The sequence below is a fragment of the Eucalyptus grandis genome, chromosome 10 (genome assembly GCF_016545825.1).
Source record: "Eucalyptus grandis isolate ANBG69807.140 chromosome 10, ASM1654582v1, whole genome shotgun sequence".
In the NCBI taxonomy this organism is placed as follows: domain Eukaryota; kingdom Viridiplantae; phylum Streptophyta; class Magnoliopsida; order Myrtales; family Myrtaceae; genus Eucalyptus; species Eucalyptus grandis.
The window spans coordinates 26,005,762-26,031,392 of record NC_052621.1 but is presented as its reverse complement, the minus strand read 5'-3'; the positions used below and the strand labels follow the sequence as shown (position 1 = coordinate 26,031,392).

Here is a 25,631-nt window from a genome sequence, read left to right as displayed (position 1 = left end):
ATTGTCAGGTTATCCGTTATAAATCCATATGTCAAATGTAAAACATCAAGGTCAAGAGAGAAAGGAAAAAAAAAATGTTCAAATTCAGAGTTAGTGAAAATCAATTTGAAATTGATCACAAGGGGTGAAACAATACTGCAATTATGAGTTCGCAAATAAGATACATCGAACCCCAGTTACACAATAAAGTACACTAAAGGACACCGATAAGAGAACATCTGTTGAAATCCTTAAATGATTTTATATGAATGAAAGTGTTGCCCCTCAACGAGAGTGGTGAAGGTATTGTTAGCTACGAAAACAACACCTTAAGATCTTCATAATTAGATTTTAGAACACAACAATGAAGAAAAAGAAGTCTGCACATAATTTGGAATTCATCGTTTTTGATGTGAAATGATAATAATTCAGTATTATTTATAAAGTTTTCAACCACAAACTCAATCATAATTTAGTCAATTCTATATTAGACTAATTAAAAAAATTTATATATTGTTAAACAGTAAATTTCAATCTTAATTAATGTAATTCATCTTAGAAAAATTCTTATGTGTATTTTATGTGCCGGCGTCATCATGGTGTTGTGGCATGAGCAAAAGCAAGCCATCCAGGAACGGAGAGTTCCCAATTCCCAAACATAAAGTTGTCTAGGTACGTCTAATCTCGTATCGAGTCCGGACGTAGCGATGCATGGCAATTATTGATCTTGGGAAGTCCTGGGTGCGGGGCCCATGTAACAGTTCTTGACGTGAACAACTTCGATTCATGTCACGGTCATGATATGATAGGTTGATTAGTCATGATTGGATACTTCTACGACCGTACGTAAGTAGTGGCTCCGCGTCGTGCTGGGAACGGGTCTCATCACTCCACCATAGTTGTGCGGTCAGTAAGTCTCTTCCAGTCGCCGTCACTCTCTCTAGGGCCAGTGAAGGACTTGGCATAAAACGGGGTGGAAAGTTAGAGAGGCGCATTACCCACGAAAAGGAGAAACAAGAGTTCCGGGGAAAAATCACAACTGGAATAGAGAGAGAGAGTGACAATGGCTACGGAGGGAGATGGGACTGCCAGTAGATGCTATAGCAGCAGCAACGACAACAAAAACAGGTGGTCGCTTCATGGAATGACTGCTCTTGTCACCGGTGGAACCAAAGGAATCGGGTCTCTCTCTCTCTCTCTCTCTCTGACCCTTACCGAACACCTCGTTGTTTTCTATCGATGATTTCGATGATTGATTATCTGTTATGATTTAGGTTGGTAGAGAAAACATCATGAATTAAGTATATGAAAACCGTCAACCTTGAAATCCCGTTTCTTTGTTATAATTTGAATGATAGTAGGATTATGCACTGGTTGGGGCAATCTAGGATCAAGATACTTCTTGTCCTGGCCAAAATATACAAGGCCTACGATTTTTAGGCCAATCCCATACCTACTCAAAATAAATTGAGCGAGGATTTAAGCACTTTAAGTGGAATTTTCCGTCATATCTAGCCTAGAAAAACTTGTTCCAACCATAGCATGTCAAACTGGCTCCCGACCAACAAAATTTTTGAACCGCTCGAGTGATAGCAGATGCTTTTGAATCCAATAAGCTTCAATCCCTCGGATAAAAAGCTAGAAAATTGATATTATCGCCAGTTAAAACTCTATATGACGAGAGACTTGATTAGAGAGCTCAATTACTTTGAGAATGATGTTCCTGGGTGACTGATTCATGCACAACCTTTTTGAAAGTATGTGGCTTTTAGACGTTGGTAAATCATTTGCGTCTTTGTGATATCATTAGCCAATAGAATTTTTTTTTCTCCTTTTTTTTCCCAAATAAAAATCCATTTCCCCAAAAAAACTTCCAATGCATTCAAAGGCTTTAATTATTGGTTTGACTTCCATTAGCCAATAGAATTTTTTTTTTGACTCCTTTTTGTAATTTCCCAAATAAAAATCCAGTGCATTCAAAGGCTTCAATTATTGGTTTGACTTCCATTGCAATGCCGCAGCCAAATCTTCCGTACATTCTTGGGTATCACAAGTACTGATGTCTTGTCACGTAGAATTTTTCCTAGTGGAAATGAATAATCTGTTCTTCTTCAAAATCACAAAGTTGGTGAACAATCATATTGTTTATACCATGATTAGACATGCCATTGTGGAGGAACTAGGGGGGCTTGGGTCGACCGTGCATACCTGCTCCCGGAATGAAGCCGAAATTAATGAATGCTTGAAAGATTGGAAGAGCAAAGGTTTCCGAGTCTCGGGTTCAACTTGCGACGTTTCCTCAAGATCGGAGCGAGAGAAGCTGATGCTCACCGTGTCCTCGGTCTTCGACGGCAAGCTCAACATCCTAGTGAGTCTAAGGCGACTTTGATCCTATGGGTCCAATAATGATATTTATAACAATGCCGCAGTTTGTGCTTGTCTTTCAATAGATTTTGTTCTCGGTTTTTATTTGTGGTAGATAAACAACGTCGGGACCAACACCTTAAAGTCGACCATGGATTACACAGCAGAAGATTTTTCCTTCATCATGACAATTAACTTCGAATCGGCTTACCATCTGAGCCAGCTCGCACATCCCCTTCTCAAGGCCTCGGGAGCTGGAAGTATTGTGTTCTTGTCATCCGTTTGCGGCGTTGTCTCAATAAACGTCGGATCAATTTACTCAGCCACCAAAGGTAATAACATTATCGTTAGTAACTATCTAAACACTATTAATATGGAGCTAAACAAATTGCGTTTGTTTTTTGTTTTCTATCCGCATTGATTGGCAGGAGCAATGAACCAGTTGACCAAGAATTTGGCATGCGAATGGGCTAAGGACAACATAAGAAGCAACTCTGTTGCACCTTGGTTCATATTGACTCCACTAGCCGAGCCTGTAATTTGATCTACCAAGGCTTTAAATTTTCTCTCATGCTGGAAAATAGTTCACCACATCAGTATTGACCATGTTCGCCATCATGATCTGATGTTAACTCATATTTCGTTGCAGGTACTTAGTGACGAGAAGTTCCACGAGGAGGTGATAGCAAGGACGCCACTCGGCCGCACCGGAGAGCCGGAGGAGGTGTCGTCTTTAGTGGCCTTCTTGTGCTTGCCAGCGGCCTCTTACATAACAGGGCAGACCATTTGTGTTGATGGAGGGTTCACCGTGAATGGCTTCTTATTTCCTAGAGCATGAGTCCAACTTTCTTAAGAGTTTTATTAATCAATAATGGCAACATCTCTGTGCATTCACGTGTGCAGGTAGACAATTTCTTGTTCGTACATAAGGGAGAGTAGAAGCTACTCTTATGTTCATTTACTCTCACCTTCTAGTCATAAAGCTATTATAAGGATGTCATTTTAATTTTAAATTTTTAAATTTTACCAATGTAATCTTGAATATTTAATAAAATTTTAATATAATACTCCAGTCAAGTTTTTTAGAAAATAGTAACATGACGGATGACGGTTATTCATCGCCGATTTACCTTATTTCTCAAAAAATTGACAATCAGTAATTTGATGTAGGCAAAATTATGTCGTTTCCTTTTTCTTTAATATAGTTTTCTGAACTTTCTTCTTTTTTCTTATTCTGTACTGTTCATCTTTTTTCAAAAACATACACCTCTTATCTCTTATCCAGCACTCAGCACTATCAAAGCGACCCTCACCACGACCTTAACCAATTTGAACCTTTGAAACATCGTCGTCGTCCTCGCTTTATGAATGTCTCTGTAAATCGGCATCACCACCCGCCTCTCGCATCACCACCATTGCTCTGCTTCTAGAGGAGGAGGGAAGCGGTCGCAAAAAGAGCATTGAGCTTTAAGATTCAGTCCAATGACCAAGTGTCATAGCTTCACGGCAACGAGGGACTAGTGCCTCCACTTCTCCTTCTCGCTGTCTGGCGTCGAGTCCACCGTCACTAACCTGGCGACCTCAATGACGGCATGGTGATGCGATGTTGTGTCCCCAAGAGTCCCAAGCTGGTGAGGCCTGTTGAATTTTAGTAAGTCAATCACAATAAAGAACACAAGGATTACGAGGTTTAGCAATGTGCCTATGTCCTTGGACAAAACTCTCAACTCTCTTATTTTTTTGTCATGACATTCTTCTGCAATTTGTACACAAAGTTGCTACAACAAAGGAAACAAGCAAACCCAAAAAATAGGAAAACTATCAATATACAAATTTGCCTACAATCTCTCTTTTCCTTGAATAGGAGCGCAAATCCCCCCAATATCACCAATACTCCATTGGATAAAACTTCAAGTTGGAGCGAATACATCATTAGAGATCAACTTGTTCATCATATCTTGAAATACTCCATTGGATAAAAGCTTTGGTGAACACATCAGCAAGTTGATCCTTACTACGAATATATGGTGTCTCTACCATCTTGTCTTGAACCTTTTCCCTTATAAAGTGACAATCGACATCTATGTGTTTGGTCCTATCATGAAGACTGGATTTGAAGCAATGTGTATTGTTGCCTAATTTTCATAGGATAGCTTCATAGGCTTAGACATGGCATTACGACCCAATTTTTAAAGTAATAGATGAAGCCATACAAACTCACTAGTGGCGGTAGCCATGGCTTGGTACTCAGCCTTTATGTTAGATCTAACCACAACTGTTTGCTTCTTACTCTTCCAAGTAACAATATTTCCACCAACAAAGGTACAAAAACCCGTGGTAGATTTTCTATCCATGGGGTTCCTAGCCCAATCAGCATTAGTAAATCCCACAATACCATTATTCTTCAACAAAGTTCCTCTTGCTAGAGAAACTTTTAAATATAAGGAGCTAGTTTAACAACTCCATATGTCCTTGTGTAGGTTTTTGCATAAATGGCTCACATAGCTGACAAAATAAGTAATGTCAGGTTTAGTAATAGTTAGGTAAATCAATCTCCCTACCAAACGCTAAAATTGCCCAATATCCTGTAATGGTGTTTCCTTAGACACAATCTTACTGTTGTAATCCATAGGAGTGCTAGCAGGTTAAACACCCAACTTACCAATCTCCTTTAATAGATTTAGGATACATTTCCTTTGAGTCAAGAACATACATTTGTTAGAATTTGCTACCTTTATGCCCAAAAAATGCCTCAATTTTTCAAGATCTTTAATGTCAAACTCTTTGCTCAACAACTGTTAAGTTCTACAATACCTATTAAGTTACTACTAGTAATAATAAGATCATCAACATAAATTAGAATAACAACAATACCTTCACCAATTGCTTTAGTAAACATTGAAGAATTAACCGTGCTCCTTTTGAAACCAAACCTATCAAGTGCGGAACTCAATTTGCCATACCATGCTCTAGGCCACTTTGCTTGGGACCATATATTGCCTTCTTCAATTTGAAAACCATTCCCTTATTATTCTCTAAGGGATGTCTAGAGGGATATCCATATAAACATCTTCCTCCTTGGAGGAAGGCATTCTTCACATCCATCTGAAACAATGGCCACCTACAGTTAATTGCCATAGATAGAAGGACACGAACAATGTTCTTTTTCACTACAAGAGCAAATGTTTCCTTGTAGTCTATCCTATAGGTTTGAGTATACCCTTTTGTGACAAGCTGAGCTTTGTACCTCTCAACCAAACCATTAGTATTGTATTTGATCTTGTAATTCCACCAGCATCCAACTGTCTTTTTCCCGTTTGGCAACTTAACAAGTTCCCAAGTATGGTTACAGTCCAATGCCTAAAGTTCATCTTTCATGGCATTCACCCACACTTCTTTTACATGCTTCCAAGAAGGTATTGGGTTCCTTTTGATTTTTAATGGCAGATCAAAAACTTAAATAATTATGAGAAAATCTATTGTACCTAATAAAATCCTAAATGGGATGCTGAGTAGTATGATATGTTGAAAAATCACTGAGCGGTGTTGAAGGCCCTAGAATGCATGATGACCTATGGGTTGGGGCTAAGATAATGGGTGCAACATCTGCTGGAGCTATCTCTATTGCATATTCAACCCTAACTTCCAAATCAGCTGCATCTATTGTAATGGCAATTGTATCAGGAATGGCAACGACATTGGGGATTGGCTAATTCCCTTGAATAGCCACTATTGGAACTTCCTCTTGATCCAACATTGAATTCCCAATAGGTAGGACAGGAAGCAAAAATTCAGAATAGTCACCTTGCTCCCATGAATTTGATTCCCGAAAAAAAAAAAAAAAAAAAAAAAAAAAAAAAAAAAAACATGTAAGCATCTTTGAAGAAAACATCACGAGATATATAAACACGTCTAGTATTTGGTTCATAGCATTTGTATCCCTTCTTGACATTCGAGTATCCTACAAACACACACTTTCAAGCTCGTGGATCCGGCTTGTCACCATATCGAGAATGCACATGACACACACATCCGAAAATTCTTAGGTGAGAGATACCAAATTTTGGGCCATACTGACTTTCAATTGAAACTTCATACCCAACACCTTACTAGGCAAACAATTGATTAAGTAACAGCTAGTAAGGACTGCATCTACCCAATATGTCTTGGGTAAATTTCCTAAGAATAATAATGTTCAGGTAACCTCAAGCAGATGCCTATATTTCCTTTCTCCAACTCCATTCTACTATGAAGTTCCCACGCGGGAGGTCTGATGGATGACTCTCAGGCCACGTAGGAACACTTGAAAAGATCGATTGGTATATTCAGTTCTGTTGTCTATACGAAGAATTTTCACTATAGTGTTAAAAGTGATTTTTCACCAAATTGCAAAAATCTTGAGACACGGTCATCACTTCACTTTTGGATTTAAGCAAAAAAAGCCATGTAGCTCAAGATTTGTCATCAATAAATATAACAAAATACTTGAACCCATCTTTAGAGTCGATTGGAGAAACCCCCAAATAGCCGAATGAACTAAATAAAATAACTATTCCGATTTATGTGCGTTATGTGGAAAATGTAATCTATGCTACTTAGCATAATAACAAGGATCATAGCAATTGGAATCATAACTAAAGTCATATCAATAGTATGCAATACCCGATCAGAGGAATGACCCAAACGCCAACAATTGGGAAGTGTCATTAGTCTTCCTTTGTGCCATCAACACTTTGTTGTTGAGGTCCATTGTATATAGCCCACCCACTCTGCAACAACCCTTCACCAATCATCCTCCCGGTGGTTCGATCTTGAAAACACACCTTTTGAGGAGTAAAGATAACACTGCAATTCCACTTATTAGTATATGTGCTAACTGACATTAAATTTGAGGATAATTTAGGTACCGATTATGCTTCTGAATTATATGAGAAAAATTTAATTTGTCCAACACCACTAGTTGGATCCTACCCACCATTACCAATAGTATTAGGTGGATATGATGCACTTGGAGTAATATTGGATAGCAAGTTTGGAGATTTAGACATGTGGTCTGTAGCCTCAAAGTCAACAATAAACTAAGTTTTGGATAAAGCTAAGTAAGCAAGAACATTACTAGATGTCATAGCCAAATTTCCAGTTTTAGTGCTAGAAGCGTTCGTTCCATTGCCATGTATCTGAAATAATTGCAGAACTTGTTGTGACAAATCCTCCAACTTGGATTAAAAATCATTAATTGTTTTGGACTGCCACCTTAGTTTCTGAACCCCTGTCTTTGGGAATACACATATGTGGATGAAGAACCAGCACCTCTTTTTGGAATGGCCATTGTGATTGCAATGGTCACAATGGAACCGTGTTGGTTTCTTAAATTTTCCTTTGGCATATCGAGCAATGAAGTCTCCTTGCTTCGTGTTGTGTTGGTAGCATAGTGGACCAATTGTTCACCAAGCCCTCCTGATGCAATTGGAGCTGAAGGCATGACATGTCTCCTTGTTTCCTCACATTGCATTATGGCATAAACTTCATTGAAAGTGGGCAATTGAGGACTCCTAAGAATTTGACGTTTGACATCCTCAAATTCAGGCTTAATGCTTGCTAACAGTTGAAAGATTTTATCTTGCTCTTCTAGATTGACATAATCCATCACATTCTAGGTTGCAGATTTATACTGACGAAGCTCATCCAATTGCTTATTCATTTTTCCCAGGTTTTCAGTGAAAGAATGTGTTGTGCCTTGCTTAGAACAAACGACTCCTTGCTACATCTCAAAGATCCAAGGTGCATTTTTGGCTTGACCATACATCTCATATATCGAATCCCACAATGCCTTGGTTGACTCTAAATATGCAAATATCTTGTAGATCACCGGTCCCATGGAATTGAATATCCAAGACATTACATTATGGTCATTCGCTTGCCATTCATCAAAGCTGAGATTTGTTGTGGGAGGTGCTCTAATCTTCTCATTGATGTGACCAAGCTTCAATCTACCCCCTAAGAGCAACTGTTATAGCCCGTGACAAAGGAAGGTAGTTTCTTTCGTTTAGCAACAACATAGTCAATCATTGGTTGTTTGTATCATGCACCTTTGTTGTGTTGGATGCATCTTCGGACTTCGTTGACCCCTCCATGGCGTGTTGGTAGTAATAACAAGGATATGACAGCAACAAAGAGAGGAACAAGCACTAACCAAAGAACACAGATCGTCGGAGAATAGGAACGGACCCGAACATAAGTAGATCAAGACAATTAGATGTGCAAAAAAACCAAACCCAAAAAATCACAGATTGAATCAAACATGCTTTGATACCATGTTGAGTTTTAATAAAGCAATCACAAAAGAGAACACAAGAATTATGAGGTTTAGCAATGTGCCTATGGCCTCGGACAAAACTCTCAATTCTCTTATTTTTTTGTCATAACATTCTTTTGTAATTTGTACACAAGGGTTGCTACAACAAAGGAAACAAGTAAACCCAAAAATAGGAAACTCCAAAAAATAAGAAAACTGTCAATATACATATTTGCTTACAATCTCTCCTTTCTTTGAATAGGAGTGCAAATCTCGCCAATATCACAAATAAGGCCCAACCTCCTCCTCCACCTCCTCCCCGGCATTGGCGCCAACGGAATGTGATAGTGCCGAGTGGAATGACTTCGTCTCCCCGCTGGCTGCCTGCTTCAACGTGTACGTCCCTGACTTTGTCTTCTTTGTAGACTCTTGCACAATGAGGCCTGAGCGGACGGAGCAATTCCAAGCCCAGTGCGCAATTGCTCTAATGGAGGAGAAAGTATTGGGTGCAGCTGGAGGCAATTGGCGTGAAGAAGATGAATGTGGTGGGGATGAGCTACGAAGGGTTCGTGGTCTGCACCATGACGGTTCAATTCGGAGAGAGGGTGGATGAACTTGGTGCTGATTTGCGCGACCATGTGCTTGAAGAAGAAGGACATGAACAAAATGAACAGAAGAAGGAAAGGAAGATGAATAGTAACCACAACTCAGGGCCGATTATGCTATTTAAGACAATCGATAATAAATAGACCTTTACATGAGCATTTTCACATGAAAATTAACTGAAAAAGACTACATTAAAATTTTGCAAAAAAAAAAATTATAATTCTACTAATAAAATTAAAAAAAGTTCATGACTAATTTAGTACATTTTCCCCTCACTTGCTATTCTCACTTTTAAGCCTCCATTTATTAGCTTCTCGTGAAACTTTTTCTTATGTTTATGCCATTGCCTAAATTTAAATATGTATGTGTTTTGTTTTTTTTTTTAAAAATATATGTACTTGACAAGCAATGATTGACATGACAAACACGGTCCAATAAATTTATCATATAAAAAGCTATGTTTTTTTTTTTTTCTAGGTAGCTTCAACAGAATTTATCCATTTAAATAAGCATTTTCTTGAACTTTTTAATGACGTTCCAATTATTAGGAAATTAAAGGAAAACACTGTACACAATATATATCCACTCATCTCGCTAACGTATATCAGAAATACGTTTTAATGATAGATCTTTGCAAAACATCAAAGATTTTCAACAAAAAAAAACAATATATTAGTGAAATACAGAGTTTTTATTTTCTTATTTCAGAATGTTTTCTCAAAGACTGCTCACAATACCGCTTTCAAACTTAGAAAAGATTTGGCTGAAATAATTGTGTGTGGTACTATTATAATCGTGCCATAGACACAGGTTCATCTTTAGTTAACATGATAATGCCAAAAAATAAAAAATAAAATAAGTTTGATTGGTAGATTTATATGGTCACTATTTATCAGTTACACAAAGGGTTAGAACGATTTCAATGCATTGTGAGGTGATGGTATTATAATTGTGTCCTCTCTCGCGTGATGTCTTTTGATTTTTAATTTCTCGAGTAGCATTATGTAAGATCTCAGTCGATATTGGACTAAGGACTCCAATTGCTTCTGGTCTTCTCAAAGCGATCAGTTCACCAAACCAGTCGGGCGTGTGGGCCGTGCTGTGCAATGGGACTGTGGCGTCCTGCAGGCTTCGCCATTCTCCCTAGCCCAAGTGTTCTCAAGCCCAATGTCTGAGCCAGCATTGCACGCATGCATTCGATCCATGTGAGAGCGCCGGATACACACGGCGAGCTTCCGTCGCTTTTTGGCCATCGTCGGTCACGTGGTAACTTTATGCTTTATCTTCTGTCGATCTCACGCTGCAAATGGCAGTACGACTTCATCCACCTGGACCCTAATATCAGGCCACACGGAATCGCCGCCGAACCCAATTCCCCCGTACTTATACATGACACAGTGGATAGTTAGAAAGTCGCATAGACCCAAAAAGAAAACAAGTGAGACGAGGGAAAGAAATCAGATATTAGAAAGAAAGAGAATGGCTCCTGATGGGAGTGGAACGGCAAGGAGATGGGGCAGCCGCAACAACGACAACAGGTGGTCGCTTCACGGAATGAGCGCTCTCGTCACCGGTGGAACTAATGGAATCGGATCTCTCTCTCACTCAAACACCTCATTCTTTTGCAATGTTGATTTTGATAATCAATTGACTATTTTGGTTTAGGTTGGAGGAACAAACATGATGAATTAGGCATCTGAAAACCGTCAATTATGGCATCTTATTTCTTCATAATAATGTGTGTGACGGTAGAATTGTGTACAGATTAGGCAGTCCGAACGCCGAGGTACCTTTTTTGGTCCTATGAGAACAAATATGGCCTAGAATTTCTTGGCTGGGTGATCAGTCATTTATATACTAGCCCGGCTAAATAACTTCGGTCAAGTCCAATCCAGGCTATTCTGGTTTAGGCCCAAAATTTTGCGTACATAACTTCTAAGAATGTGCAGGCTGTATCATATACATCAGAAAGCTTCTGCAAAGCACCACCATGGAGCCACAGGTTAAAATGCCTTTAATGCTATTTTCGGCCATTACATCCCTCATATAATGTTTAACTAGTAACAAAGACAAATGGGTTTAGTAGCCCGGCTCAAGCCTGTCTGGGCTTGAAAAAATCGTTTTCAGCTAGGCTTGCCCCAAGAGATAGTAGGTTCTTCTAAATTCGGTAATGTCGATTCTATAAATAATAAGCTAGAAAATCTATATAATCGCCATCTAAAACTCAATCGATGAAAATGACGAGGGACATAACGAGAGGGTCAATTACTTCGAGGATTGCGTCGCTAAAATGGCCTGTTCATAACAATCCTAGGTATGACATGTACTAAGGCTTAATAGTCATATTGTTGTACCATGATTAGGCATGCCATTGTCGAGAAGACAGCAAGGCTTGGGGCCACCGTGTATACTGTTCCGAAATGCAGCCGGTGAAAGATTGGAAGAGAAAGGGTGTCCGGGTCACGGGTTCGACTTGTGATTTTTCCTTAAGATCGGAGCGAGAGAAGCCGATGCTTACTGTGTCCTCCCTCTTCAACGGGAGGCTCAACTTCCTAGTAAGTCGATCCCCGTGGATCCGATTACAACATCAATAACAAGGTCGTAATTTGTGCATTTCCTTCGATGGATTTGGTACTTGGTTTTCATTTTAATGGGAGCAGTTTGTGTGGTAGATCAACAAACCAACAGAGTAAAGCTGACCATGGAATATTCAGCGGAAAATTTTTCATTTATCGGCATCGTTTCAATGAATGTTGGACCAATTTACTCGACAACCAAAGGTAAGTTAATATTATCATAACTAACTATCTGAACTTTTTTCATATGGAGCTAAAAAAAAAGTCATCTCTTTTTTTCTCCAAGTTGATTGTTAGGAGCAATGAACCAATTAACCAAGAATTTGGCATGTGAATGGGCTAAGGACAATATAAGAGGCAACTCTATTGCACCTTGGCACATAATGACCCCACAAGCCGAGCCTGTAAGATTATCTCTTAAGGCTGTAAAGTTTCTCTCGTGCTTGAGAACATATCACTACATAGATATTGATCAGGTTCGTCATCATGATATGACATGAACTCATGTTATCGTAGTCAGTTAGCAACGAAAAGTCCCATGACGAGGTGATAGCAAGGACGCCGCTCGGCCACATTGGAGAGCCAAGGAGGTGTCATCATTGGTGGTCTTCTTGTGCATGCCGACAGCCTCTTACGTAACGGGACAGACCATTTGTGTCGATGGAGGGTTTACCGTGAATGGCTTCTTGTTTCTTGGAGCATTAGCCCAACTTTCTTTTGCCTGTAAGACACTCCTTAGTGAATTTTTTTTTTTTTTTAGTTAAGGTAAGTATAATATATATTTTTATCAAATGAATATATAAAGAGAGGAAGCCCGGCACCAACAAAACAAACACTCAAAAGACAAAGGAGTCAAGAGAGTGTAGGGGTGTCGTAGTACCACAATAACTCCTTAGTGAATTTTAGGCACAGAGACAATTGATTTTCTCATTAAGAAATTATGACAAAGGAGTCAAGAGAGTGTAGGGGTGCCATAGTACCACAATAACTCCTTAGTGAATTTTCGTCGCAAGGACAATTGATTTTCTCGTTAAGAAATTATGGCATGACAATGATGTTATATCTTTGCATGATATCTTTTTCATATTTAACTTATCACGAAGCATTTTCCCATAATATCTAAGTACTATTTTTCAAGATGAGCAAGTGAATTCTCGAGCAACCAATAGAATAACACTTACGTTGATCTCTCAATCTAGTGATAAAGTGAACACTATGGATAGTTTCACTTGGATTCTCAAGATCAAGGGGCAGGCAAGAGATGAGAAAGATTGTCTGAGATATCGATGAAGACGAACACTTCACCGTCCGTCATGGAGAAGGCATCCAAATTATGGACTTATGACTCTAATCACCGCTAATTTTCTCAAGTGATCGGTTTACCAAACCAATCCGGCCTGTGGGCTATATATCTGGGCCTTATGTAGTCAAATCCCTTGGCTGCAAAATACAGTAATGAGGGAACCTAAAGTGGACTTTCGAGCATCACTTTGGGGTTGGTTCAAGCTCAGCCAAGTTATATTCGAAAAAGAAAACGAAAGAAGAAGATGACGACAAAGATGGAAGGGTAAGGCTATCCCATTTGAAAAAAAAAATTGTTGTCGAGAATGGATTTGGAACAAAATCAATAAGTGAAAAAAAGTTGCTCGTTTGTTTTAGGAAACAATTCAAAAATCAAGCTAATCCAAATTTATTTTTTTCTCTTTTCTCTTCTTCTCTTCTTCATTTTCTTCTTCCTTTTCTCTTCTTCTTCCACTGCTACCGTTGTCCACCGCCACCAATCATCGGTGATCGATAAGGTAAGATCAGACGGGCTCACCAATGGACTCACCGAAGGCTCGCCCAGCCACCAACAAGCCTCACTCGGCTAGGCGAGGCTTGATTGAGCCTCTCACCTAGCCGAGCTTGGCCGAGGCTCAACCAACAAGGCGTGGTTTTGCTCAGGCCAGCAACGCTCTAACGAGGTCGCCAACCCTCATATGACTGATCACCGATCATCCCGAGGTTGGCGACAAAGAAGAAGAGAAAGAAAAGAAAAAAGAAAAAGTAATAAAATTATTTAAAAATTAAAAGAAAATGATTTGGATTAAAAATTTTGAGGGTGGTGCAAAATACAATTTTATTTGGAGACTAGAAATTTTGGACAATTATCAAACGTTTTCAAATACTTAAAAATTCATTGAAAGAATAAAATAAAAAAATAATTTCTAATTATAAATTATTTTTGAGAGTGAAATTGTTACCGAACAAGCTCTAAGCGGCCAGCAAAAGTGAGAAACAATAGTTGTTTCAAATCATCCGACCAAACCGAATTGAACCGATCAAACCATTTCTTGTGCCCTAATATTTTCATGAGGAGCATTCGCAACCCAAACCGAACAGTGCTAATGTCACTCGAAATCAAATCAAATTATGTAACTAGATTTATATACTCACCCCGAATATAATCTCATCCCCAGTGGCCGAGTTAGGTTACCCAAAAAATATACCCTCAAGCAACGACCGGATTATCTTTATCGTAGTCCAACACCCAATCGGCTCTGACCCTAGATCCTTTAGGAAACCCAAAAAACAAAAGCCAGGTAATGCATAATTTCCCAATTTATCGATCTTACCAGCGACAACCATTTCTCGACAAATGGTCATTGGACTTTAAAAATTAAGTTCCGGCCGATCCGCATTTCCGATTAAACAATAGGTTTATAAACTGAATAGACAACAGATGGTCCATATCATTTGATCTTGACAGTTTGAAATATGATTTTCACGGGCGTAATGCGACCACGGAGCGCGACCGAGGACAAGGTCCCGATTCCTCCTTCCTGTTCCTGGGAACGAACGATTCTTATCCGGACTCGAACCCATCGACAATGCCGGAATCGCGTTCTCCCCGCGCGCGGCTCGTCCTTCCCCTCGCGTGCGACAATGCCATGGCGATGTCCTGCACGCTTCGCCTTCCTCCCTCGCCAAATGCTCACGAAGAGCCAGTATCGCTCGCGCGTATTCGATCCGTATATAAAGCTCCCAATGCACACGGCAAATCGTTCCACCACCTGACGAACTCTCTCTCTCTCTCTCTCTCTCTCCGTGCCATCGAACCTCCACGGAACGACCCCGTTCTTCTCACTTCTCTTCTGCAACGACGCTAACGTAAACCCTCCACCGAGCGAGCACCAACCTCTCTCCTCATTGCCAGCACCAAACGCTTACGTGTCCCTCGCCCCCCTAACACGTACCCACCACGCGTCCGCCCACCATCGTCGCTCTCATCATGCTGCTTGCTGCTGCTGCTCTCACTCTCGCATCCACGAAGCCACGCGTCCCGCATCCGGACACGAAACCTCGACCCCTTCTCAACGAGCTTTTTCCAAGCGCGCGCCTCTCGTTGCGCGGTTCCATAAAAGAAAGTTCAACCACACTCCCCCAAAAGCGCCCGCTCTCTCTCTCTCTCTCTAGAACGCAGAGGAGAGAGAGAGAGAGAGGAGGAGGAAGGCAGACGCGGCGGGGAACCCAGAGAGAGAAATGACGTGGTCAGTTAAGTTAACCATGGTCGAGTTAAAGTTCGCTTTCCTTTTCTTTCTTTTTCCGGGCCATCATCGGTCACGTGGCGATTTCCAGCCTCGTCTTCTGTCAACCTCAGGCCCCCCCCCGCTAGCGAGATGGCGGTACGGGCCCACACACGTGGACCCTCACGTTAGGCCCTCCCGCTCGCTGAATCGCCGCGCGGGGCCCAGCCCCCCACCCGTACTGTCCTGTCTGTCTCCCACACGTTGCCCAGTCGCCGCTCGCCACGTGCCCGGCGGAATCTCCCACCCCCACCCCACCCGAAAGGGACTTTTGCGGAACCACCACCCTTCTCTCTCTCTCTCTCTCTTCGGAATACTCGCATCGCTCGACTTTTCTTTCGGTTTTCTTTTTTTTCTTTTTTATTTTTCGTTCGATTTGAATCGTTTGATATCTCTTTCTTTCTTTTTACTTAGATGCTCCGCAGTAGGATGATGACGTGAACGAGAAGAAGAAGCGAGGGCATTTGTTCGTCCAAAGCAAACGGCTTTTTAACTTTTCTACCACCAAGAAAATAAAGCTTTTACAAAAAATTTATGTGATTATATATGCTTATTGCCAAAAAATTTAGGCGTCACGAGCGATGGATCAAATCGATGTGAAGCACAAATTTAACAGAACGAGCGGTCTCGAATCGACAGAGTTGATTTTCTATTTCTGGCTCGGTCTTTGCACAAAATAGTTTTTCTTTTTCTACAAATGGATTGAGTGAATGCGTGAGTCATCAAGATGTGTCGGCACATGAGAGGAAGAGTTCGAAGGAAATTCACTATTTGCGATGTAGATGACAAGGAAAGTAGGTAGTTGGGAAATTAAATTTCAAAGACCGGAGATTAAAGGACAAATTGAAAGCGAAGTTGTGGAATTTTAAAAAATTATGGTGAATTGCGCGGTATTTAAACCAGAAATCATCATAAAGTAAATATGAAAAATGGATAACAACATAAATAATCTATAAATTTTGATTTGGTATATAATGTCGTCTGTAAAATTTTAAATTTTTTTAATGTGATTTTTAGAGTTTTGACGTATATTTTATATAAAAATATTCGAAATTATCCCGACTCCGATTCAAGACACGTGGTGTCCGATCCCGGGATGGGCTCTGTTTCTCACGGATTCATCTCCGTATTTCTTTCGACAGGGGCGTCAACGATGGGGACGTGTGGGCCCATATGTCAACCTTCGCCCCGATACGTATGAGCATCCCATTGGGCCACGACATCCGAGAAGAATAAAAGTCGCGGTCTTTCCCTATTTGTTTTTAAGAAAAAACCAGAAACATAAATAAACAAAAATTTTCCAGCTTCGAATGCGAAAGGACGCGTGTCACCAACTCGAGGGGATTTAAATTTCGACACGAAAGGACGCGTGGGGGGACCATATGCGTGCCTGGCAGGCAAGTCCTTTCTTTTGTCCCCGAAAAAAAAAAAAAAAGTCATTTCTCGAGTTAAATAATTGCCCAAAATCAATCTAGATATTCAAGTAAATAATTTACATATTTTTCGGGGGACGTAAAGCTAATTCCGAGTCTCATTAAGATTACATTTGACGAACAAGACAGATGCACTCATGCGTGATTCCGATATCGTATTAAAATAATCAAATTAAAAATTCTATTATGAAGCGATTTGAGATATCTGGACGAATAATTCTCGTGGTAATGTCATTTTATTAGTCACATAGGTTGGCCCCAAAAAGATAAGATTTTTCACTCATCACATGGCCGGTCCGTAAGGAAAATTGAGCAAAATCCGTTCGTTCGCAGATGTCGGATTGGGCCACGCACGAGAGATTGGGAGCACACGTGGTCGGCATCGACGGAGGAGAGAGGGTCGTTTGGAGGGGAGATCGACGGCTGGGATGGCCTCATTTAGGTGGAGGGGAAGCCCGCTAGCTAGCGAGCTGACGTACGTCGGCGGACCTGCCCCCGTCACGGGACGACGCTTCTTCTTCTTCTCCTTTCTGCTTCTTCGTAGGGGAAGGCAGGAAGGAAAGGCAAAGCTTAGCTTCCTCTTGAATTCTCTCTCCGCGCCGAACATGGTTTCTGTAGGGTGTAGGCTCATGGGATTGCTCGCGAACGTCCTTTATGAGCGCTCTAGGGTTCTCGGTCGTGTCTTTGTTCTGGTGTTCTAGCATCGGTCTGGCCGGAAGTCGGTGCCGTTTTTGGAGCGGTCTGTTTCGGTGTCGAAGTGTGCAGAAGAAGAAGAAGAAGAGGGTGGTGGAGCAAGAGAGAGAGAGGGAGGAGGAAGGCGAGTGCTTTTGCTTTGGTACTTCTGTTTTCGATGGCGGAGATCTGGTGCGGGGTGGTGAGCGAGACCGAGACGGACCCGACGTGTAAGCCGAGCTCCAGGGCCGCGAGGCGGCGGAGGATGGAGATCCGGCGGTTCAAGTTCGTCGGCGGCGGCGGGGCCGGCGGCGTCGTCGCGGCGCACCCTCGAGGCGGCGAGGCGGCGGGCGGGCGGAAACGGAGGAGGCCGCTCGACGCCGCCGGAGGATCTTGCTCCGATGAGCAGAGACGCGTCGGTGGTGAGTTGGGCGGCGGGAGTTGGGGGCGCAAGGCTGCGTCGATCAGCGACGATTCGCTGAGCCTGATTAGAGTGGCGGCGATGACGACGGCTCTGAGCAGGACGCTGTCGAGCCCGGCCGCTCTGGAGCTCCCGAAGGAGTATCCGAAGTTTGGAGTCTCGTCCGTCTGTGGGAGGAGGAGGGAGATGGAAGACATGGTCGCCGTCCACCCTTCCTTTTGCCGCCGGCGCGGCGAGACCACCACCGAGCTGCATTATTTCGGTGTCTACGACGGACATGGTTGCTCTCATGTAAGAATTCCGGGCTAACTAAAATTCAAACAACATCACGAGCTTTAATGAGCCTTCAAAAAACAAGCTTTTTCAGTAAAACCTCTAAAATATGGTCTATGGGTTCGTTGGTAGGTGGCAGTGCGTTGTAGAGAGAGGATGCACGAGCTGATAAGGGAGGAGCTGGTGGTGACGAACAAGGAGGGCGGCGGCGCGGCTCCGACGGAGTGGCGGGCGGCGATGGAGAGGAGCTTTCAAAAGATGGACAAGGAGGCGATCGCGTTCAACGAGAGCGCGGCCGCGGCGGCGCACGAGAGGTGCAGGTGCGAGCTGCAGTCGCCGGAGTGCGAGGCGGTCGGGTCGACGGCCGTCGTCGCCATCGTCACCCCGGACAAGATCATCGTCGCCAACTGCGGCGACTCCAGGGCCGTGCTCTCGCGCAAGGGCAAGGCGATTCCTCTCTCCTCCGATCACAAGGTCCGGCACGACTCTCTTGGGCTTTCATTTTTTGAGAATTTATTAAGGATTCAATACATAAATTCACTATATCGAACTGAATAATTATGATCACGCGTGCGAGTTTTTAACGTGGTGATATTTCCGGCAGCCGGATAGGCCGGACGAGCTGAATCGGATCCAGGAAGCGGGCGGTCGGGTCATCTACTGGGACGGGCCTCGGGTCCTCGGAGTTCTCGCAATGTCGAGAGCCATCGGTAGGTTTCATCGGGTGGCACGTAATGACCGACTGCGTCTTCTTCGTGTTTTTGATCCTCGCGTCTGATTGAATACGTTCTCGTTTTTCTTTCGGGCGCAGGTGATAATTATCTGAAGCCGTACGTGAGCTGCGACCCGGAGGTGACGGTGATGGAGCGGACGGCGGACGACGAGTGCCTGATCCTCGCGAGCGACGGGCTGTGGGACGTGGTCTCCAACGACACGGCGTGCGGGGTGGCGCGCATGTGCCTGAGGGGGAAGATCCGCCCACCGCCGGAGGACGCGGGGGCTGCGGCCGAGCCGGCGCCCCCCGCGGGGATGGTGGGCGGGGAGAGGAGGTCGGACAGGGCGTGCTCGGACGCGTCGCTGCTGCTGACGAAGCTGGCGCTGGCGAGGCACAGCACGGACAACGTGAGCGTGGTCGTGGTGGATCTCAGGAGACCTTGGTAGACGCTAGCACGTAGGGGCTCAAGCTCTTCTCTATTTTTATTTTTTATTTTATCCCTTATTTTCTCTTTCCGTAGTTTTTATGCAAAAATTAATTCCGAGATCGAAATTTGTTAATTGAAAGGGGAACAGAATGTAAGTGCTCATCTGTAATTTTGCCGGGTTGATTTCCGCATACGAACTGCTGCGACATTAAACATCTCCTGAGCAAATGATGGAAATGAACTGACCTTTGGGAATTACGAAAGGTGGGAGAGGAGGTCGTTGGCGATCTACTGCTTAAAGACCTTAGCCGGTCCTTTTATCTTGTTCATGGTTTGGTCCCAAGTAGTCTCTGATCTTTCATCTTTGTGTCAGGGGGTTCTCCGAAATGAACGAATGGGCACAAATCTCAGTGGCCATCGGGGTTTCTGTCCTTGTGCTCATCCCGTTTGCCCGTGAAAGGGCATTTCTAGTCCTTTAGTAAGGGACGGTACCATTTAGATAACAAGCATGAATACATGTTATTTTGCCCAAGAACTTCCCGAAGGGGGAGATTCTGCTTTTGTTCCATTAGAGTTGCCTGCGCCGTTTCATGTTATAATCATATATCGAAGCCCGGTCGTCAAGAGATGCCTCTGATCGACGCTTTTACATGAAGGGGGTTCTTAAGTTAACATGGCTCTGGAGAAGGAAGCTACCTTCAAACATGACGTCCATCGGCAGGAATTCATGCTCCTTAAAAGGTAAGGTTTTGGGGTCGATCCCGACAACGCGTCTCATAGAATCATGGAATTTCATGGTGGCTAGAGCAATTTTATGGTCGTTCAAAACTTCTGTTCAACCGAGTGAAGATGATGCAATGAATTCTTTGAATCTGAAGAAATTTCACCAAAAAGATCAACGCTTTCTTTGGCAAACCAGCCCTTCCCTGAAACGGAAGAAGATGGTTGAATTCAAGAGAGTATGGTTACGAAAAGGGTCGAAATTCTGCTTCGATACTCTAGGACACTAAGCCTAAACGTTGACCATTTCACGAAAAACCCTCCACATCCAAAGCCGCCTATGGAATGTCCATAGTCCTCGAAAATCATAATTTTCAAAGCGCTTTACATACAGCAATTGACTGTTCCCGGTGAGGAACTTAAATCATACATATGCTTAACAATGGGAAATGCAAAATTGTCGAGTGAACAGGCTCAGCTAAGGTAAAGGTCAAAGTCTATGCGAACGGGTTAGTGGCCCCAAACCCTTATCGGTGTAGAAAATAGGAGAGGCACTACTAGTTCACAGGAAGCTTTTCCACTGATTCCACATCACAGATGATACTGAAAATGAAGGAAAAAATGTTGCAATGAAGATGCTGCACTAACCGAAAAAGAACCTTCCTCTGAGATGACTATTAACCATACACCCACTTCCAATTTCGAGAATCTTAACGAAATCTTCCTTTGCTACATTTCCTTGCCGGAATCTTCAATGTGACCAGACTTCAAGGCCTTCAACTTTCTGAACCCCTTGTCAGTTCCAAAGACCCTGGCAACATAGATAAACATGCCACCACTCAACAATGATGCTTACAATAATGAAGGACATCATATGATCAACACCTCTATAAAGAGCAAAGCCCTGACCCAACAATACTAGTGATGAAGAGAAAGAAGCACAATCAAGATCATGTGGTTAGGAGGAGAATGTATCACACGTCTCTGCTGGCATGCAACAACTTATGTATTGTGCCCAAACGATGTGCTGTGCATATCTTTCTTATTAGCCTAAATGCTTACGGAATTCAGGATGCAAGTCCAATAAAAAGAGCAAGTTTAGTAATCCCCCGCCCCCTTTAGGGTACCATAGGTCCTCTACTTGAGATGATAGCAGAATAAAAATTTTCTGTGATTTCATCACTTACTCAATTACATCATTCAAGAAGGGTAAAGCATAAGAGTTGCTCATAAAACGTTATCATCTAAGCATCGTATAAAAATGGCTAATTACAGATTATTTGCAGTCCATTTCTACCCAGGAAAAGACACAATAGAAGGATCAAGTAGAGAACTTCTGATACAGGAAAAAGTCTCTCAACAAACAACAATAGACAGAGTTATAAAGGAACTTCGGTTTGTGAAAAGCTCACAGACAACGCCCAAAAAACATACAATACTAGAGAGTGCATCAGGCTACACAGGCCCAAATGCTCTGAAGGAATGATTCTGGGGTCAATATGACCATTCAGGTTACAAAATGCACAGAAGGCAACTTCAACTTTTAAAGGTTCACTCTATCTGGAATGGTAGGAAACTCCCATCCATTAGACATATAAATGGGACAAGATTTACATATGCGCCATTCAAATAGGAAATGGGAACAAAAATTTGTTTGGACAAGATTTACATTTTTCTATCTGAAATCCTGCGGCCTGCACACTTTTGACCTTTTTGAAAGCTGGAACACTTCAAACTTCCACAAAATGCAAATGTTGACACATAAGTTTCCCATATGAACTTTTTATATTTTTTTCAGAACTGATATTTTAAATTTTGGTGGGAAAACAGAAAAATACCTTCTGCTTTTGCTTAAAGTCAAACAGATAAAGCCCAAAGAAGTCTGTTATAACTGCAAACAGCTCTTGCCATTTAAAAAAAAACAAGATTTTACAAATGTAGCAAGTGCGAAATGCAGACAGCAAAGCAAGGTAGGTATAAAAGATAATGATAACAACCAAAATTTGATATGGCAATGTCATATCATCCTTTTCACTCATTGATGTAGGCCCTTTCCCACTAACTAGATTCAGAGAGCATCCATAAGAAAATAGGTCAAATACTAAGGAAAACAACAAAGACAGAAGATAAAAAAAGATAGGAAAGCAGTACTTTAACCATCATTTTTGGCTTGGACTAGCTTAAAAGAATGATAGGACAAAGAAAAAGAAAATCTTATGGCCTCACAACAATCATGAAGTTAATAACTCACCAATCCATGTACACAAAGGTTGACGCGTAGTTTCCAGATTTGGTATACAGCAAACGGTGGTGGTAATCATGAAAATCAGCACTGAAAGATACATGAAAGAGATATTTCAAGCAGAAAGGTCAAGAGAGGAGCAACTCATTATAACACATAATGAAGAGAGGGACAAAACTCTAGCACATACCCCCCATATATTGGCAAAAAGTTTGAAAGGCTCCATGGGAAATGGTAACCACAATGAGCTTCAACTGTCTCCAGCACTCTGAGTACCATCCATAACCATAAAGTCATCAGATGGGGCCCAGTAATGGCAGGGCCAACAATGGTTGCAAAACCAAGAAACAGTATCTCAGCGGGGTGTGCATATTCAGAAGTCAGTCCAAAGGGCGTCGCGTATCTGTGTTGATATGAGCACATTCACATGTCTTTCCAAAGAAAGGGCTAGAGTAAACAGTGAAAAATCCTTGCTTACTCATGGTGGACACTGTGAACATGCTTGTACAGCCATTTTGTATGTAGAACCCTGTGGCCCCAATAGAATATAAAGTCCTCAAGGATGAAGTAGAATATAATCTGCGCCAACACTGTCTTCCTGCAACATCGGAACGAGGAAGTCGGTAGCTCCTCAAGTAAAGGTACAAAAAGATGGTAACGATGCAGTCCAACCTTGAGGGCTACTTTGAACAATGTTGCAGAAAAAGAACATTTCACGTATAAAGAAACAGAAAATACCAGGATGGCAGGGGAAGACTACTTCGCATGCCCATGAATCTGAAGACAGGATAGGAGAAAATCATCACTGGTAGGTTTACACACAGATGGTACAGTACCAGACGAGTGATGCATTTTTCCTGAGCTGCAGGGGTGTTATTCTTCGGCTGCACAAAATGTTAAAACTCCATGAAGATGGAAGAAGGAATAGGAGAATCCACAGATGACATAGACTGGTTGATAAAGTAAACTTCAAGGTACTTCTCAAACAAACATGACCAGAATTATTGACACAAACTTCAAGTTTAACAGCAGAAACCTCTCTGACCGGGGAAATGAGGTTGTCAATCCTTAGCAATACCATTCCTGTTCCCTTGATACTGCGAATCATAATTTGTTCAATTGTCGCAAATGAAAACTTTTACCACAGGCAAAAATCTTATTTCTACCCTCCTTATTTCAATATCAAGTACATAACATCTAAATGATAAGCTTTTGATAACTATTATTGCCCATGCTTTTAGACATCATACTGGCAGAGACATATTCAAAATTTTGGACAAGGAAAATCTTAAATGAAAACGAAAGCTGTTTGCTCCATTCAAGGTTGAAGGCCACAAACATACATACATGCATATCTTCGCAAGCGTCTTTTGCAAAGATGGGCTTTTAAAAACTTTTAAGGTAGTTTTATCTGCTGTCTACACAAGATCATCCATTCCATTCACATTTTAACAGCGGGAAAAAAGGACTTTAAAACAAGACCAAAGGTAATATTATCAAAGACACAAAAATCCAACCTGTATTTTGTACTTGCTTAACCATCCTGCCCGTTCAAGAAATATAAAAGGCAGTCCTGAGAAGAAAAACACACTTTCATGAAGAAAGAAACTCCCGAGGCAGGCCAGTTGAAAGTCGCTGAAATGCGTGACCAGATACTGCATAAAAAGGACAAAAAAAAAGATCTATCATTAACTTATCCCCACTAGGAGGGTCAATAAAGGCATGGTAAAACTGAAGGCAGCGAGAGTTTTTCTAGATAACAGCAGTTTTAGACCTTTCTAATAAATAAATAAAAAGTGTCGCTTTCTTCTCATGCCAATAGTACGAGGGATACTTGTCAAAGCCAATGAATTAAGGGGATCCGGAAAACCAAAGAATTAGAGCTTTATCATCGCCTAATGACATGATAAACAATAAGAACAGCAAGGAGTAAAAATAAAGATATAGAGAACCAACGTTGACTTAGTTTTCTGTCGATTGCAGTAATCAATAAGTCCAGCCAATTTTCTCTTTAAGTCAATGATCAGTCATGCCAAGGATGACAACAGAAGCAAGAAAACCGCAAAACATGGTCTTGGTAAGAATCGGCACTGTGCAAACGCAAAAGCCTTAGACTTCCAATTTGGACGGCTGCATCGGCGGACAAAGAAGGTGTACGGGCAAAATTTTAATTACTTCAACTACATATAAGCTCCGATGTTGATGCCACTCATCTCGCCTCACAGAAATCGCGAAAATAGAAAACCAAGCAACATATCAGGACGAAATGCAGACATGCAGGACTTTGTAACATCCTAGTCCTCATCAGACGAGCAGAACACAACTGAAAACCGATAGAGAAGGCCATCTCTCCATTCCTTTGTGCCCCCAGAAAGTGCTCTAAACCGTGTCAACCTCTGGTATAAGCCATAACGCCTGCATGTTCCTCTCGAATAACATTACGAGAGATCTCTAAGCCCTAATCCGCAGTGCCGAAGCAGATTAAGCGAAAAAGACAGCGAAGAACGAATGGCCTCAGAAGGTACGCACGGTCATGATTGCCCGAGGATCCTGACGTCCAGTGGCAGACACTGGTCATCCACCAACCACAGTTAAAGCTTTTCCGTAAGCCACTGGTAAACAGCTAGAGAACAAAACAAAAAAGGTCAAAGGATCTAAATCGAACCACGATTGCCCCTCGTGTCCGAATGGGAGTCAAACGAGCGCTGCCGCCGCTAGAGAGGCGCAATCAACAAAAAAAAAAAAAAAACGCAAACGACGAGTAATCCGACGCCGACACTTCGCAGTCCAATGCCCGTCCCCGACGCCGCAATCGGCGGCGGACGAACCTCCCCTCCCCTCCCGTCCGGTGTGATCCATCGCCTCCCTCTCGGAATCAACGAGACGCGAGAGGCGGCCGAATCGGAGCCCCGAAAGAAGAGGAGAAAAGAAAAACAAAAAATGGGTTCCGACGACGGGGAGCGATCCGGACGCGGGGAGGGAACGCGAAACTCGAAGCCAAGAGGAGCAGAGAAGAAGGGAGTAGGAACAGAGGGAGCGCATACAGAGCAAAGCGAAGCAGAGAAAGCGACGGAGAGAGAGAGAGTACCAGCCAACCAGATTCCATGATTGAAGCCATGACGAGGACGGAGAGAGAGAGAGAGAGAGAGAGAGAGAGAGGAGGGGAGGAGAGACCCGGGAGGGGGGGCTTTGAAAAGGGCGAGAATGTGATGGTGGCAGCGAGTGGGGAGGACTGAGGCGAGGTAAGGGGGAAGATTAGAGATTTTGTTAGAGAGAGAGAGAGAGGGAAGACACGAGATGAGACAGACTGTCAGGGCGGGGGTGGCGTGGGGGAGGGAATCT

General features: G+C 42.4%; 4 protein-coding genes across 7 annotated transcripts; 3 read left to right on the top strand and 1 right to left on the bottom strand.

Annotated features, from left to right (window-relative positions):
- Positions 1-956: 956 nt before the first annotated feature.
- Positions 957-3,410, top strand: LOC104422464 (tropinone reductase homolog At1g07440). Its single transcript, XM_010034792.3, has 5 exons — positions 957-1,161; positions 2,140-2,347; positions 2,459-2,675; positions 2,772-2,878; positions 2,993-3,410. The coding sequence occupies exons 1-5, from the start codon at positions 1,043-1,045 to the stop codon at positions 3,179-3,181; spliced, it is 840 nt and encodes a 279-aa protein (XP_010033094.1). The 5' UTR covers positions 957-1,042; the 3' UTR covers positions 3,182-3,410.
- Positions 3,411-11,664: 8,254 nt separating this feature from the next.
- On the top strand, positions 11,665-12,481 carry LOC120288889 (tropinone reductase homolog At2g29290-like). The gene is made up of 4 exons (XM_039303125.1): positions 11,665-11,803; positions 11,917-12,024; positions 12,118-12,224; positions 12,337-12,481. Exons 1-4 carry the CDS (start codon positions 11,665-11,667, stop codon positions 12,457-12,459), a joined length of 477 nt encoding a protein of 158 aa, XP_039159059.1. The 3' UTR covers positions 12,460-12,481.
- A 4,687-nt stretch (positions 12,482-17,168) lies between these two features.
- Positions 17,169-19,590, top strand: LOC104422463 (probable protein phosphatase 2C 24). Its single transcript, XM_010034791.3, has 4 exons — positions 17,169-18,203; positions 18,318-18,659; positions 18,790-18,895; positions 18,997-19,590. Exons 1-4 carry the CDS (start codon positions 17,670-17,672, stop codon positions 19,344-19,346), a joined length of 1,332 nt encoding a protein of 443 aa, XP_010033093.2. The 5' UTR covers positions 17,169-17,669; the 3' UTR covers positions 19,347-19,590.
- A 784-nt stretch (positions 19,591-20,374) lies between these two features.
- On the bottom strand, positions 20,375-25,631 carry LOC104422462 (methylsterol monooxygenase 2-2). 4 transcript variants are annotated; one of them, XM_039303598.1, is made up of 7 exons: positions 25,378-25,631; positions 23,807-23,944; positions 23,028-23,173; positions 22,768-22,887; positions 22,480-22,692; positions 22,299-22,379; positions 20,375-20,858 (listed from the first exon to the last, which is right to left on the bottom strand). In XM_039303598.1, the coding sequence occupies exons 1-7, from the start codon at positions 25,405-25,407 to the stop codon at positions 20,777-20,779; spliced, it is 810 nt and encodes a 269-aa protein (XP_039159532.1). In that variant the 5' UTR covers positions 25,408-25,631; the 3' UTR covers positions 20,375-20,776. The 4 variants fall into 4 exon arrangements, with proteins under 4 accessions (XP_039159532.1, XP_039159533.1, XP_039159535.1 ...); XM_039303599.1 differs by lacking the exon at positions 25,378-25,631 and adding an exon at positions 24,819-25,015; XM_039303601.1 differs by lacking the exon at positions 25,378-25,631 and adding an exon at positions 24,614-24,636.

Bases quoted from the DNA above. Each gene is read 5' to 3' on its own strand.
- LOC104422464 (XM_010034792.3), top strand. From the start codon at position 1,043: ATGGCTACGGAGGGAGATGGGACTGCCAGTAGATGCTATAGCAGCAGC. The intron at 2,676-2,771 runs GTAATAACATTA...ATTGATTGGCAG, and splicing joins AATTTACTCAGCCACCAAAG to GAGCAATGAACCAGTTGACC. The intron at 2,879-2,992 runs GTAATTTGATCT...ATTTCGTTGCAG, and splicing joins TGACTCCACTAGCCGAGCCT to GTACTTAGTGACGAGAAGTT.
- LOC120288889 (XM_039303125.1), top strand. From the start codon at position 11,665: ATGCAGCCGGTGAAAGATTGGAAGAGAAAGGGTGTCCGGGTCACGGGT. The intron at 11,804-11,916 runs GTCGATCCCCGT...TTTGTGTGGTAG, and splicing joins GAGGCTCAACTTCCTAGTAA to ATCAACAAACCAACAGAGTA. The intron at 12,025-12,117 runs GTAAGTTAATAT...GTTGATTGTTAG, and splicing joins AATTTACTCGACAACCAAAG to GAGCAATGAACCAATTAACC.
- LOC104422463 (XM_010034791.3), top strand. From the start codon at position 17,670: ATGGCGGAGATCTGGTGCGGGGTGGTGAGCGAGACCGAGACGGACCCG. The intron at 18,204-18,317 runs GTAAGAATTCCG...GTTCGTTGGTAG, and splicing joins ACGGACATGGTTGCTCTCAT to GTGGCAGTGCGTTGTAGAGA. The intron at 18,660-18,789 runs GTCCGGCACGAC...TATTTCCGGCAG, and splicing joins CTCTCTCCTCCGATCACAAG to CCGGATAGGCCGGACGAGCT.
- LOC104422462 (XM_039303598.1), bottom strand. From the start codon at position 25,407: ATGGCTTCAATCATGGAATCTGGTTGGCTG. The intron at 23,945-25,377 runs GTACTCTCTCTC...CTTTTTATGCAG, and splicing joins TCATGGAATCTGGTTGGCTG to TATCTGGTCACGCATTTCAG. The intron at 22,693-22,767 runs GTAAGCAAGGAT...ATATCAACACAG, and splicing joins GTTCACAGTGTCCACCATGA to ATACGCGACGCCCTTTGGAC.